Source organism: Malurus melanocephalus, unplaced genomic scaffold (assembly GCF_030028575.1).
Source record: "Malurus melanocephalus ecotype Western Australia unplaced genomic scaffold, MMel_1.1 scaffold_603, whole genome shotgun sequence".
Lineage (NCBI taxonomy): Eukaryota > Metazoa > Chordata > Aves > Passeriformes > Maluridae > Malurus > Malurus melanocephalus.
In genome coordinates, this window is record NW_026623835.1 from 308,589 (window position 1) to 321,316 (window position 12,728).

Below are 12,728 nucleotides of genomic sequence, written 5' to 3' on the forward strand. Positions count from 1 at the left end.
AGTTCGGGCGGGCCGTGACGCAGCACGCCGGAAGTGAGCGGRCGGCGGCGGGGCGGGGCGGGGCCGCCTCCGGTGCCTCAGCAAAATCCTTCCGGGTGGGGGTGGCCCTGGCGGGCGGGTCCCGCGGCCGAGGCGGCGATGGCGGGAGCGCGGCGGTGAGGGAGCGCAGCGGGGCCGGGGCCGCGCCGGGCACTGACGGGGGGCTCGCTCCCCCCAGMACGGCGCAGGAGCAGCGGGGCCTCGCCCTTCTCCTGAGGCGGGCCGGGGCTATGCGAGGGCCGCGGTGCCGCCTGCCCTAGGCCCGGGCCCGGCGGGGAGCGGCGAGCGGGGCCCGATGCGGGAGTACAAGGTGGTGGTGCTGGGCAGCGGGGGGGTGGGGAAGTCCGCCCTGACGGTGCAGTTCGTCACCGGGACCTTCATCGAGAAGTACGACCCCACCATCGAGGACTTCTACCGCAAGGAGATCGAGGTGGACTCGTCCCCCTCGGTGCTGGAGATCCTGGACACGGCGGGGACGGAGCAGTTCGCCTCCATGCGCGACCTCTACATCAAGAACGGGCAGGGATTCATCCTCGTCTACAGCCTGGTCAACCAGCAGTCCTTCCAGGTAACCTCGCCCGGCGTCCCGTCCTCGGACGGAGCCGTCCCTCCCCCGGGGAAGGCGCTGGGCCGAGGAGGAAGTTTTAGGGGCAGCCACGTGTGCGTGGAGGTTCTTTATCTCCGAAGGGCCGAAAGTGTAAATGCCCAGCTTGAAAGCGCGTTTWCCAGCCCTGCTTCCTGATGGAAAACTGCTTGCTTTGCAGGTACTGATCAGRGTGCCACCATTGTTAAATCCCACGCAGTGCTGGAGAACAATGACCAGCCCCCACTTCCCCAACAGAAATCTCTTGGCAATCCCCTTTTGTGAAGAAATCACTCGATATTAAAAGCGAGACTTCCCCTTCCARCCCCCTCTCCTTCCTAAAAGGCATGTTTCTGCAGTTGCTCCTGAAGAGAGTCTCATTGTTCTGCAGTTGTGACTTGTTAAGTGAGCTCCTAWTTTCCGCCCCCTCTCCCCAAAATATATTCCTGTCCAGCATGAGCTCGATGCTCTCACAGCGTAGGTGGAGTACTGGAGAGGAAAACCAGATACACACGATAATTTGTGGGTCTGGATTTGATTTCTATTAAACTATTAAAACTTTCCAAAATGCGGAAATATCTTAGCCAGTAACTGGTSTGAGCTGCCTGTAGAAACGGGGCTTTATTTTTGGGCAATACGTGAGTTTAGCAGCACTGTGTGCAGCGAAGGGATTTGCAACTCCTGCCTTGGCTTGGGCTGCTGAGCTGGGTGTGTTCCAGCTGCTTGGCAAGACCTTGCACACCCCCACTGTTTGCTTCTGCTGAAGGCTAAACGTTATCTTAGCAGAGGCCTCGAAGCAGCCCTGTGCAAACTGAAGKCATGGTTATCTCTGGAAAACAACAGCAGTGACATTGGGATGCTTCTGCTCTCATTTTCACTGATTTTTTGGGTTCCAGTGAGCCTGCACTATTTGAGGAATGGATGTACAGTAATCCACCCTGTTAATATTTAATTATTCCCGTCTGTCTGTAGTGTGTTTGCTCTCAAGGCTGTAGGTGTAAACCACTCTGCAGTTCTTTACACAGTGGAAACTTCAAACGCTGGGATTGCTTTGTCTCAGAACTATGCAAGAATTTGTAGTACTGATAGTAACTTAAAACACTCAGGGGGCAGAGGAGGCTGACTCAGACTTTCAAATGTAAACTCCCCATGTCGGCTCAGACTTGAATAAATGCATCTCTAGGTAATAAAATCTCTTTACAACATCTAATTTGGTTACTTACATGTGATTAAATGTGTTCACAATGAATTATTCTAAGCATTCCAGGAGTGAGAAGGCTTTATTTAAATTGCTGGCTTTCTCAAGCTGTAAACTAAGCACAAACTTCCTAAATGGTTGTGTAATGGCATGCCCCTGCTAGGGTTACAGGTCTTTAGACTTGAGACAACTTCTTCAGAAAGCTGAAACCAGCCTTCAGAGCAGTGATACTGTGTCCTCCTCTGGCWGAACCGACTGCCTGAGAGCACAGCAGGCACTTTCTGTTTGTATATGCACATAAATTCTATATAAAGTGTGTATGCATTTATATAAAAGAAAAAATAACTTAGTGATAGGTAGTAAATTTTCTCTTGAGTTCTAGATCTATGTGACTATGAGTTTAAGAAGTCTTGTGATGTATTTTTAATGTTCACTTGCATGTGAGGGTTATTAAAATGTGTTTCTGTAGTGGTTYTGTAGCAATTCCCTGTGATTCCTTGCATGTACTAACCAGTTGGATTGTTTGATCAGGACATCAAGCCGATGAGGGACCAGATTGTCCGGGTGAAGAGATACGAGAAAGTTCCTCTGATCCTAGTGGGGAATAAAGTGGATCTGGAGTCGGAGAGGGAGGTCTTATCTGCAGAAGGCAGAGCCCTGGCTCAGGAGTGGGGTTGCCCCTTCATGGAGACGTCAGCCAAGAGCAAAACAATGGTGGATGAACTGTTTGCTGAGATCGTCAGGCAAATGAACTATGCCTCCCTGCCTGAAAAACAAGATCARTGTTGTACAACTTGCATCGTCCAGTGAGAGAAATTAAGAAAAACCTCAACCATGGCCATACAGAGCAGGTTGGTGGAGCAGTCATAACTAATTGAGGTGCCCAAACATGGTGTTTAATTAAGAGATAAAGTGACAGAAAGTCTGAAATGAGGCAGTCTAACCTGGAGGCAGACATCCTCCAAAGGAGATTGGAGCTTGTGCACATGGTTATTTGAGTCAAATGGACTTCTTGTGTTACCTCAGTAGGATTCATCAGGGAACGCTGCATTTGCGTGCAGTGATTTTACAATGACATAAAGTGAATGATCTCATCTGCACCTGTTTTGACTGTCAGTGCTGTATTTGATGTTACGTTATTCTGAATAATGTTTTGTGATGTTGCAGTGGGCTCATTCTTGTAGCTGGTACCTGAATTACTTTCAAGTAATGGAAATTATCTTGGAGTTCATTGGGTTTATTGTGACCAAGTTTCCCARTAGTTTTTCTGAGAAGACTTGGAACTTGTTTAGAAGAAATAAGATTTTGTGGTAAAGAAACTGGCTGCACTTGGAGTACCCTTCTGCCTTATCAGTGGAATAAGTTTCTCTTGCAAGAGAACCACCCTGAGTGGTGAGAAGTGGCTCAAAGCCCACATGTAATAGTCAAGGGCGTGCACAAAGTGCTCTTCATCTCAAATCTCCAGAGCAGAGAGCATACTGTAAAATGGCTTCCCAATGCACAACTCTCCTTTCCCAGTGACTCATAARAGGTGTGACGAAAGTGCAGCGATCAGAGGGGCCTCTGTACAGCTTCCCCTGKGTCAGGTGTTGCTTTGATTGTTACTTTTTTCCTTCAGAACGGCTGCCTTTGGCCTTTCACACGTGTTTTTCAGCACCTTTTTCACCTGACTCTGAAAGGGTCTGTTCCTCCCCCATGTGCATTCCCATAAGATAGTTCTGGACCCTGCCACACTCTTGTTTCCCCTGTAGCTGTTGCAGGTCTGGTTTCACCACTGACTCCAATCAATGTTGCTGCAAAGCACCATTGGTGTACTCTGTGTACAGCCAGCTGGTCCCTCAGACCTCCAGTTGTCTGTTGGACCTGTCTTRGCAAACAGCTTGCTGTGATTTCCGAGGGCAAGTGCAGGAATGAAGGAGGAYATGAAAATTCAGGGGAAGGAGCTGCCCCTCCTGACAGCTGCACTGCTTGAGGCTCAGACTCCCACTGCCATGTTAGTAACTTGCTTAACTCAAAGGAGCTTTTTGTGTCTGAGTGACAAGARGGAAAATAGGTTATTACTGGAAGCTTTGGACCATGTATCCTCTTTAATCTTGAGTGCAAGGTCAGAGAGTGAAGTCTGAAAGCTTGTCTTTGAGATTGTTATCAAGTGCTTTGTGAATATAAAATTTTAGGTGCTTGTGGCCCTAGCACTGTCATGCTACAGATAATACAAGATGTTTTTATCTCCAGTTCTGTGAAATTAGGAAGGGCGTCTGTCACTGTGTAAGAGGCGTGTGTAAGTTTGAGTTTTGCTTGCTGAAAGGTGAGCCAACTTCTTGTTTTGGAGCAGAGAAAAATGCAAATAAAGTCTTTCCTAGTACATTAATCACACTTTCCAAGTCTRTGGAGTTCTAGGAAGAAATTAATTTAAGAAATTACTATGCTTTTTTTAAGATTGAGTGCTGCAGGGGTAATRTCCTGAATTGTGTATCGTAATGTAATGTTGSAGCTATTTCTAAGGCAGCTTCACAAACAAGATAATGTGGACTAGAAATATCATGCCAAAGGGCATGGCAATCCCCTGGGGTACTAATGGTTCATCTTGTGCAGGTTACTGTCTTAAACTCTGACAAAATCAGGCCTTTCATCCTTGAAATTTATTGTTCAGGAATTGATTGCTTCTRAGGGAGGCTTTGTAACTGTCTGCCTCTGGATTTAGCCCTTAAGTAGCACATTTAAAGGTGAAATTCATGTACAACAGGGCCACATGTTATTCCTTTGAATGGCAATTTACGCCTAGATTTGGTGGGTTTCCTAAASGTGTTGTTGCTTCAGAAGAAACATCTGTATTCTTAAGTCTTTCTGAGCTTTTGAGAGAGTAGATCATAAGTTTTTGTGATACAGATTTCCTCTCCTTCCTTCTGCCTGGCTAACACAGTGATCCCAAGCCTTTAGCAGCAAACTGCTTCCTTATTTCTGGGCAATGCTGCCTCTGCCCAGTGTAGTCTCATCACCCGTGCCGAACGAGTTTTTCCTTCTTGGACTGTCCCCTATTCAGCCCAGTTCTCGCCATGTCTGGAACTTTTATTACTCATTCTGGCTCTTCWCAGGCTCCATGCTCTGTATATTTTATTTCAGCCCCACACTTTTGGGGTGCTTTCCTCTTCCTGGCTCCCACTCTGTCCTTGTTCTTTGATTGAGTAGATGTAGGGTCTCATTAACTTTATCTTAAGTCTTTGCTGCTTGATAATTTCTGTRTGATGTTCTCTGGTGTAGGAGAGGTGTTGATGATGTCTTGTGATAGCTCTAATMAGCTTCGTAATCCTTCTTCTTATCTGTGATCCAGGAAACAATTGCTGCTTGTCAAACCTCTGTTTTAGGTGTGACCCCTCCTAGGTAAATTGAAACTGAGGAAGTGGAATCAGCTGTCTGAAAACCTGTGTGTAGGAAGTGGGCTTGAGCTACAGTTGTGTCCTGGGATAATTGTCATAATCTCTGAGTTCTGTAACCTGGCTGTGTCCAGGAGGAGCCTTAGGTGTGTGTCAGTTCACAGAGCAGCAGTTTGTGGCCCTKCAGGTCTGGTGCAGAAACCCACAGGAGGGGTAGGGGTGGATTTTTTTGCTGGGCCTGGCTTTGCCTGAGGCTGTTCCAGTGTCAGTTTTAATTCATAGGTGCCACTTAACCTCTTTTTGATACTGATAYCTCAGCCTGTCTGTCAGCTATGATGTGTAGGTTATTGCATGACATTTTTTAGAAGGATTTGCTTAAGCTGCTGCTCCAGTCAGCTGCATTGGGTGAAATGAAGGATGGAACATAACTGCATAGTCAGTATAACCCATAGTTCCTTTTAAAAATGTGTGGTGTTCTCACATCCTGTTTCCTGYCTCCCCTTTCCTGTTTCTGCACTGGTCTTCTGTCGTTTTGTTCTTGCATTCAGAGATAGGAGAGGTCTAGGAGGTGCTTTATGTTCCTTGCTCCAGTATTTCCTGAATTTTCAGTATGACACTTTCTTGTTTTGAATCTTCTTTRAAATATAGTACCTGTTGCAATGCTGGTGCATAAAAGTCTTTCTGGTACTAATAGGACTGGTAACACCTTAATGTTGGGATGAAGGACTGATGCTGATTAGTGATTTCTGTCCCCTCYGTTCATGAGTAACTGGTATTAGCAAGGTTGAAGGAAGAGCATTCCTCTGTAGGAGTAAAAACTGAAAGTGTACTCTCTTCTGGTCTATGTGGTTGTGCAACCCAGATATGTTCGTTGTACTAGATTGTATAACTTCCCCTTTTCTCCTGCCTGCTTACAGAAGAGACCAGAGAGTTCTATAAAATATCACAGGCAAGTGAAGTCAGATGAGGTACTACAGCGTGTTAATTGTGATAACTAAACACAAGTTAAATGGAAAGATAACAAWTCTGAATTGGGAGGTTCCTAGCCTKCAAATACAAGGGTGCTRAAAGGCACGTGGAAGAAAATGCSACTAAATTTTTCTGYTCTTACTATTCCCAGCARTTCTTTGTCAGCCACATTATTGAATGCTTGATTTAGATAAAGTTTTTGGGGTGGATCTAACTCTTGGGGTCGATCTGTATTAGTCCAAGAATTGAGAAGGCTCCTCAGAATTCCTGAAAAGCCAGGGGTCAAGCTAGAATAAAGTACATGCATGTGCATATGACAGGTTTCTACAGACTTTGAGCTTTGCCTGAGACTTTTAGCATATCTCTGTAGCTAAATCCTGGGAGCTACAAGCAAGTTATCTGAAATGCAAAGATGTTTTGATCRTGTTGGTAACATGTTGGTGTGCTTGATTGAAGATGGTGGTGTACAGCTCTGTCCTTGCTGAGGCTGTCTGAATACTAAGGGGCTTTTTTAGGAGTCATTTAGAGGATCTGATTGCTGAGAGCTCAGATGTCAAAACTGAATTAGTTGTGTCATCTGCCAGTTCCCAGAACTTGTGCTAAATGCCATTGCTTTMTATTACTGGGTGTTACACATTCACTGAGTTTTACATTGGTGAATCTGTACCGGATAATTTAGATTTCCTGGCTTTTTCAGATGGTTAGATGCAATTTCATATCCCACAGCAGCAGCTGTTACAAAGTTAATAGCAGTAAGTTGTTACCTGCTTGCCTCTTGTATTACCAGGATTAGTGGAGAATTTGGGAATGTTGCTGTGTAACAGTGCTTTGGAGCTCAGGATGGAAAACTGGCTGTTCCAGACAGTGGAAGGAGATGTATTCACTTTGGATGTGTATTGAATATGGCTTTCATTAGGTTTTTTTTTGTTTAAATTGCAGATAAAACTCAGAGGAAACTTGCACAGATGCTGCTTTGGAGAACTTTCAGCCCAGGTTGCAGAGCTGAGCCTTGGTAAACCTGTCTCTATTACAGCACATTGCCATACATCTAAGTGCATAAGGTTGGTGGCCTCCAGGATCCACACACCTTAATCAGAATGCTTAGCATGTTTACCATAAGTTTTAAAATCTGTTCTTTATCTATCAGTCCTTTTATAGCTTTCTAAGTTCATATAATGGCTAATATGCAAGAGTTCATTTTTAATATTTTAATTGATTTCTTTAATCAATTTCTGAACTTGTATTTATTAAATACTTAAACTCAGTATTACCTACTCAATGCCTTTTAAAAGAAGAGAGTTTTAATGGAGAATAAATTGAGCCTTAAACAAATGGTTACTTCTGTATATTACCTCGCATCAGTGCTTATTTCTATTTGCAAGGTTTTCTCCTACAATGTAGTTGGTCATTCTTTGAGACTTTTTGTTTACGTGTGACAGTGTCATGAAAAGATACTGAAGGCACCTCTGTTGTATGGATGTAGTATCCCTTTTCTTGGCAAATGCAGCTGTGACAATGTGTTTGTAACTGGTGGGATTTGACAGTAGGGATTACTTGGAATGGGATATAAAGTCTCCAGCTGATGTTTCTCGCAATCTCGGGTTTCTTCATTGAAAATGACAATTGTAGCATTGAAAAACGGCAGCACACTTTTCCTTCTACTGAGTTTCTGAACTTGCTTGTTTACAAATAGCTTCYCTATGCCTTTGAAAAGGGATAATGTATCCTTCAAAACAGGCTCTATGCCTACTCTGTCAGCTCAGCTTTGCCTGGCACAGTAAAAGACATCTAGTAGACCTCTGCACATGTAAATCTAATGCAAATAAGATCACTTTACATTTTATAGTTCCTAATATTTGTCTTTCTGAATAATATTTTAAAGCAATATTTGTTAAAGTTTTTCTTGCACTGTCACAAATTGCTTTTTAGTTTGTTTTTTTCTTTCCCCAATAAACAAGTTTAATATTAGAGACAAGTTGGTGTAACAAGGGGAAAAGCACCAGGTTTCAGTGATACTAACTGCAAGCGTGCTTTAAACAGCCATTGCCTTCCTTATTGTTTACCTGATCAACATTTTCTCTGAATACTTGAAAATTTTAACAATAACACAGGTATAAAGAGCAGAATGAAAATGTACAAAGAACAGACGAAATCTTTTTGTTCACTTTTATTAACGTGTTGCATACATGAGAGCTTTTTCTAGCAGTGGTTTAAAATGTGTAATTTTTTTTTGCAGAAATTTAATAACTGCAGCTCACCTACTGCACCAAAGTTCTAGGTTTTTAGGAGCCCAGCTTTAGTCATTTGAACATGCTTCTAGAAATGTACATTCTTTCCCTGTAATAGCTAAATATCTATGAGAAAAGCTCCAGTAAAAGCAGTGATGGATATATGAGGTTAAGCAGTTGAAAACTCACGAATTGTATTGTGGATGATGGCATTTAAAACAATAAAAGATCACCGGTACAGTATCTCAATATTAATGTGTTTTATTGGTAGTAATGCAGGCTGACATTACAATATTAGCAGAAATAAAGATTCTGTGTCTACATTCAGTGTTGAATTTGAATCCTGAAAAGAAGAGGATGCCAGGATTTCTGCCTGGTTATTGAAACACCTGATTTTTTTCTGTGGGGTTACTTGAAATTTTTTTTTCCTGTTTGTACAAACTTTATAAACAGGCTGAGGCTAATACTTAGGTTTGCACTTTAATATCAGAATTAAACCAAACCTTGTATTCAAAGTAGATTCTTTTTTTAAAGTGATGGTTGTTGATCTTTTTTGTAGGTTGTAAGGAAGTAATAGGATACRAAAGTAATTCATAAAGATCCTAGTTTTCCTTTGTCTAAGAAGGAAAAAGTTGGTTGATATTGATCAGTGGTTCATTCCTATGGGTAGTTTTCAAACCAGTGTTCATTTTCATTGACCTCAGCGAAAAAAAAAGAAAAAAGAAAAAAAAAAAAAAACCTTGAACTTGAACTAGCTTAGAGTGACAGGACTGGGAAAATGAGAGATGGTTTCTTCAGCACACTTTGGGGGGAAAAAGGGACCAAAAGTTTATTTAGGCTTCCTCAATAGTTTGCATGTGAAGTTGCTTATTAGAGTAAGAGGCTAATAATAAATGCAATATGTATTGTCTTTACTATGGCATCTGTTTAGGAGTTGTTCAAATCACTGCAGTAGGGCTCTACAAATAAAAATGTAACCTAACATCTTGTATCTAATGTACTGTATCTTTATCAGTCATAGGTGAAATCTGGAATAACAAGTGCAAAAATGGAACAATTACCTATAATGCTTTGTAAAAAGTTTTTTCCAGTAGAATTCATTCTTGTCATTTTGTAAGACAACCCTACAGTCCACCTGTTTGTAACTTTTTTAATAAAATAGATACCTGTATTACCAAACCGGGGTGAGTAGTCTGTGTTCAGTTTCCTCTGGAGTGGGCTGAACTGACAAGCTGCTGCTGCTGCTGCTTTTTGTTTTGCAGGTCGGTTTTGAGGTCCTGGTTATTCTAAATGTAACCACATCTAAATTGTCTTGACTGAGTCCTGGTATGGGGGAGCAGGGTGCACAGCTGTTCCAGCCAGATGTAGGGCTCAAGGTCATGGGTGCTCTGAGGAGAGAGGGGAGAGCAAGGGCTGTGCATCATCTTCCTGTGCAAGGCAGGCACTGGCTGAGCTGGGGCCAGTTCAGAGCAGCCTCCTCACAGGCCAGTGAGATGGAGGGAGCTTTGTTCAAAAGAAATCTGTGTTGTGTGAATCTTTAACGTTGTTGTTTCCATACAGGCTTTGTGTGTGAAGATGGCCCTGAGTCCTGACATCACCTTGCATTTTCTGTAGCTGCCCTGCAGCCAGAGCTGACATCTTTCCCCCACCCTGGCAGAGTGAGTGCTCCTGGAGCTCTGCCACAGGAGAGGCACAAGATTTTTCCAGAAAACCAAAGTGCCCAAAGCTATTTGRTAACAATTATCTTAAATGCTCAGTAAAAGCTCTAAAGTTGCCAAGTCAGTGATTGTCATCTGGGCCCTGTAACAAAAAGTGCATCTTCCTCAGGATGAACAGTCTTGGCACTGACCTTTGGCACTGTGTTTGTAACTAAAGCTCTGCATTAATGTAAAATGTGATTTCAAGTTGAGAAAAATTTGGTATCTTGGTACCTTCAGTCCTCAGCGATGTGTCAACAGGCAAAACCACGTAGCCTGCTCACCACCCCTCCTCCAGCTGAAACAGCGTTWGCCTTATCTTGTAGGTAGATTTCTGCTGTTTCTTCTTCCTGCTCACACTTCCTTTGCTGAAATAATGAACTAGTTTCCATCTCAAGAAGAAAATGATAGAAAAGAGCAGAGTGCTCTTCTAAATGATTTTGGGTGAAATGTCTGCTTCCCTAACCTGGCTGGGGGGTGGGATTGGAGCATTCCCTGTTCTCTTCAGTGTCTCTGAGGATGGGAGCTGACACTTTAGGGCCTGTCTGCTTTGAGATGTAACTAGTGGGTTCACCACTGTCTGAGTCTGATTTCTCATGTGGTTTAAAAGAAATTCAGCAATAATACTCCCAGTTCCTTATGGCCCTCAGTGTAACTGAGGAAGCTGCTTCCCGTTTCCTCTCGGAGGTCGGGAAATGATGCGAGTACAGCTAAGTAAACGTACACTGCTGTTTTGTTTCCAGGTAATGGTATAATACAGGCTGGGTTGGGGGGTTTTAAGAAAGCATGTAAGATTCATATTTAAGGGTATTATCTTTGAAAAGTCTTGATACTGAGAGCAAGCTGGATTGCTGCTGTACAGACTTGTGTAGCATCCTTTGTTAAATAGGTGTGGCACTGGCATGTAGCTCTGTCTGGTTTTGGGGCTGTTTCTGTAGTGTTTCATGGCAGCTTTTTCTTTGGTGTACCAATTCCTGCTATACAGCTGCCCTCAGAAATCTCCCAGTGTCCTGCTTCCTCTGTGCAGCCAGAGGACAGGGATGCCACCCCAGAGCCATCAGAGAGCAGGAGCCAAGTGCAGCACAGGCAAGAGGCTTTGTCCCCACCCAGCACGGGTGACACGTAACTGTGCCACTGCCCAGGGCAGAGCTGGGTCCTGCAGCCCAGCAGGGTGTGCTGGGYTACAACCCACAGCCCCACAAACCCCRMARTGGGGACAGAGAGACCCTGCGAGGGTGGAGGCTGAACCGCCRGCCACACCTCGTGTGCAGCTACACGCTGGCATCTGCCCCAGGAGGCTGGGCTGTAATCAGTGTGAAACGAGGTGCAAGTGTCTGGTGTCAATTCARATGACACCCCGGTTCCCAGCAGTGTGTGCTGAGCTGGGAGCTGTCTGTGCTGAAGCCAGAGCTGCCTTTGCTGGCTGTCCTGGGCTGGGTGTGTCACCGCTCGCAGCAGCAGCAGCKCCCGGAGCTGCGGGCAGCCTCTGCCGGGACGTGACGTGGCCTGATGTGCTGCGCTCTGAAAGTGAAATAACGTGGGTTTCGGGTGTTTTACGTAGCCGTTTTTAYCTCTGCCGGGTCGGGGCAGCTGGCAGGAGCAGAGAAGGACTCTGAGCTGTGTGGTGTCACACTGTAGTGGTTTGTCGGTGCTGCTGAGGGCAGCATTGAGCTTGGCTGGCAGTGGCAGTGCTGATTGCCTGATTGCAGGGGATGAAACTTGTCTGCAGAAACAGTGTATTTAGTACAGAATGAAATTACTCTCCTCTGGTGCTCTCCTTCAAAGCTGAGGTTCTCCTCAAGTCCCACCCAAAGGTCTGGAGCAATAACTGCAATAATTGATAGGAAAGAGTCTCATGCTGCAGGGACCTGTGAAATACTCATAGGGGAGGCTTTGCTGTTTGTTTGGTTTGTGGCATGTCTGTGCTCCTTGGTGTTCTGCTGGTTCAGTCTGAGTGTGCTGTGACAGCTCTCCAGCAGTGCTTTACTTCCTCCTAAGCATATTTCCAGTGATTAGTCTTGCATGGGATTTGATACTCCATGACACTGCCAGTTACTGAGTGACCTCAATTGTTCTTGCCTGGCAAGAAAAATCATAACTGTAGCACTTTTCTCCTGGGGGCATATYGGAAAGGGTGTGTCAGAGATTGGGAGGTGCTTGGACTTGCTTGGAATCAGATGCACCAGCGTTGTAGAATAATTTTGAAATTGGACTTCTTGCATGTAAATAAATAAGTGGACTAGAACTTAAATAACAAAGTTGAAAAATTATCAGATTTATGAAAAGGATTGCTATCTTTCATACATTTATGAGGCTACAATATTACTGGTTCAGTTTTAAGACTTATGCTTCTACTGAAGGGCATAATTGATTTATGACTGTAACTCAGTAAACCAAAAAATCAGCTTTCTGGGAAATTCCTGGCTCTTCCAGAAATTGTTTCTTTTTTCCCACTGCTAGGCTTACTAGTTCATATAGTTTTATGTCCTTAGTAGATTTACTTTAACATTAGGTTTAAATTGTTTGATCAGCCCAGAACAGAGAAAATGCACTTACTTGCTGTTTGTGGCATTCCTTAAGGGCCACTTGTCTATTTGGGAACTGGCAGATAGGATGATCAGTCATCACCTTGGGATTCATCCT

General features: G+C 44.1%; 1 protein-coding gene across 1 annotated transcript; it reads left to right on the plus strand.

The window, feature by feature from the left end:
• The first annotated feature begins 104 nt into the window (after positions 1-104).
• Positions 105-2,671, plus strand: RAP2C (RAP2C, member of RAS oncogene family). Its single transcript, XM_057383023.1, has 2 exons — positions 105-607; positions 2,352-2,671. Exons 1-2 carry the CDS (start codon positions 335-337, stop codon positions 2,628-2,630), a joined length of 552 nt encoding a protein of 183 aa, XP_057239006.1. The 5' UTR covers positions 105-334; the 3' UTR covers positions 2,631-2,671.
• Positions 2,672-12,728: the final 10,057 nt, after the last annotated feature.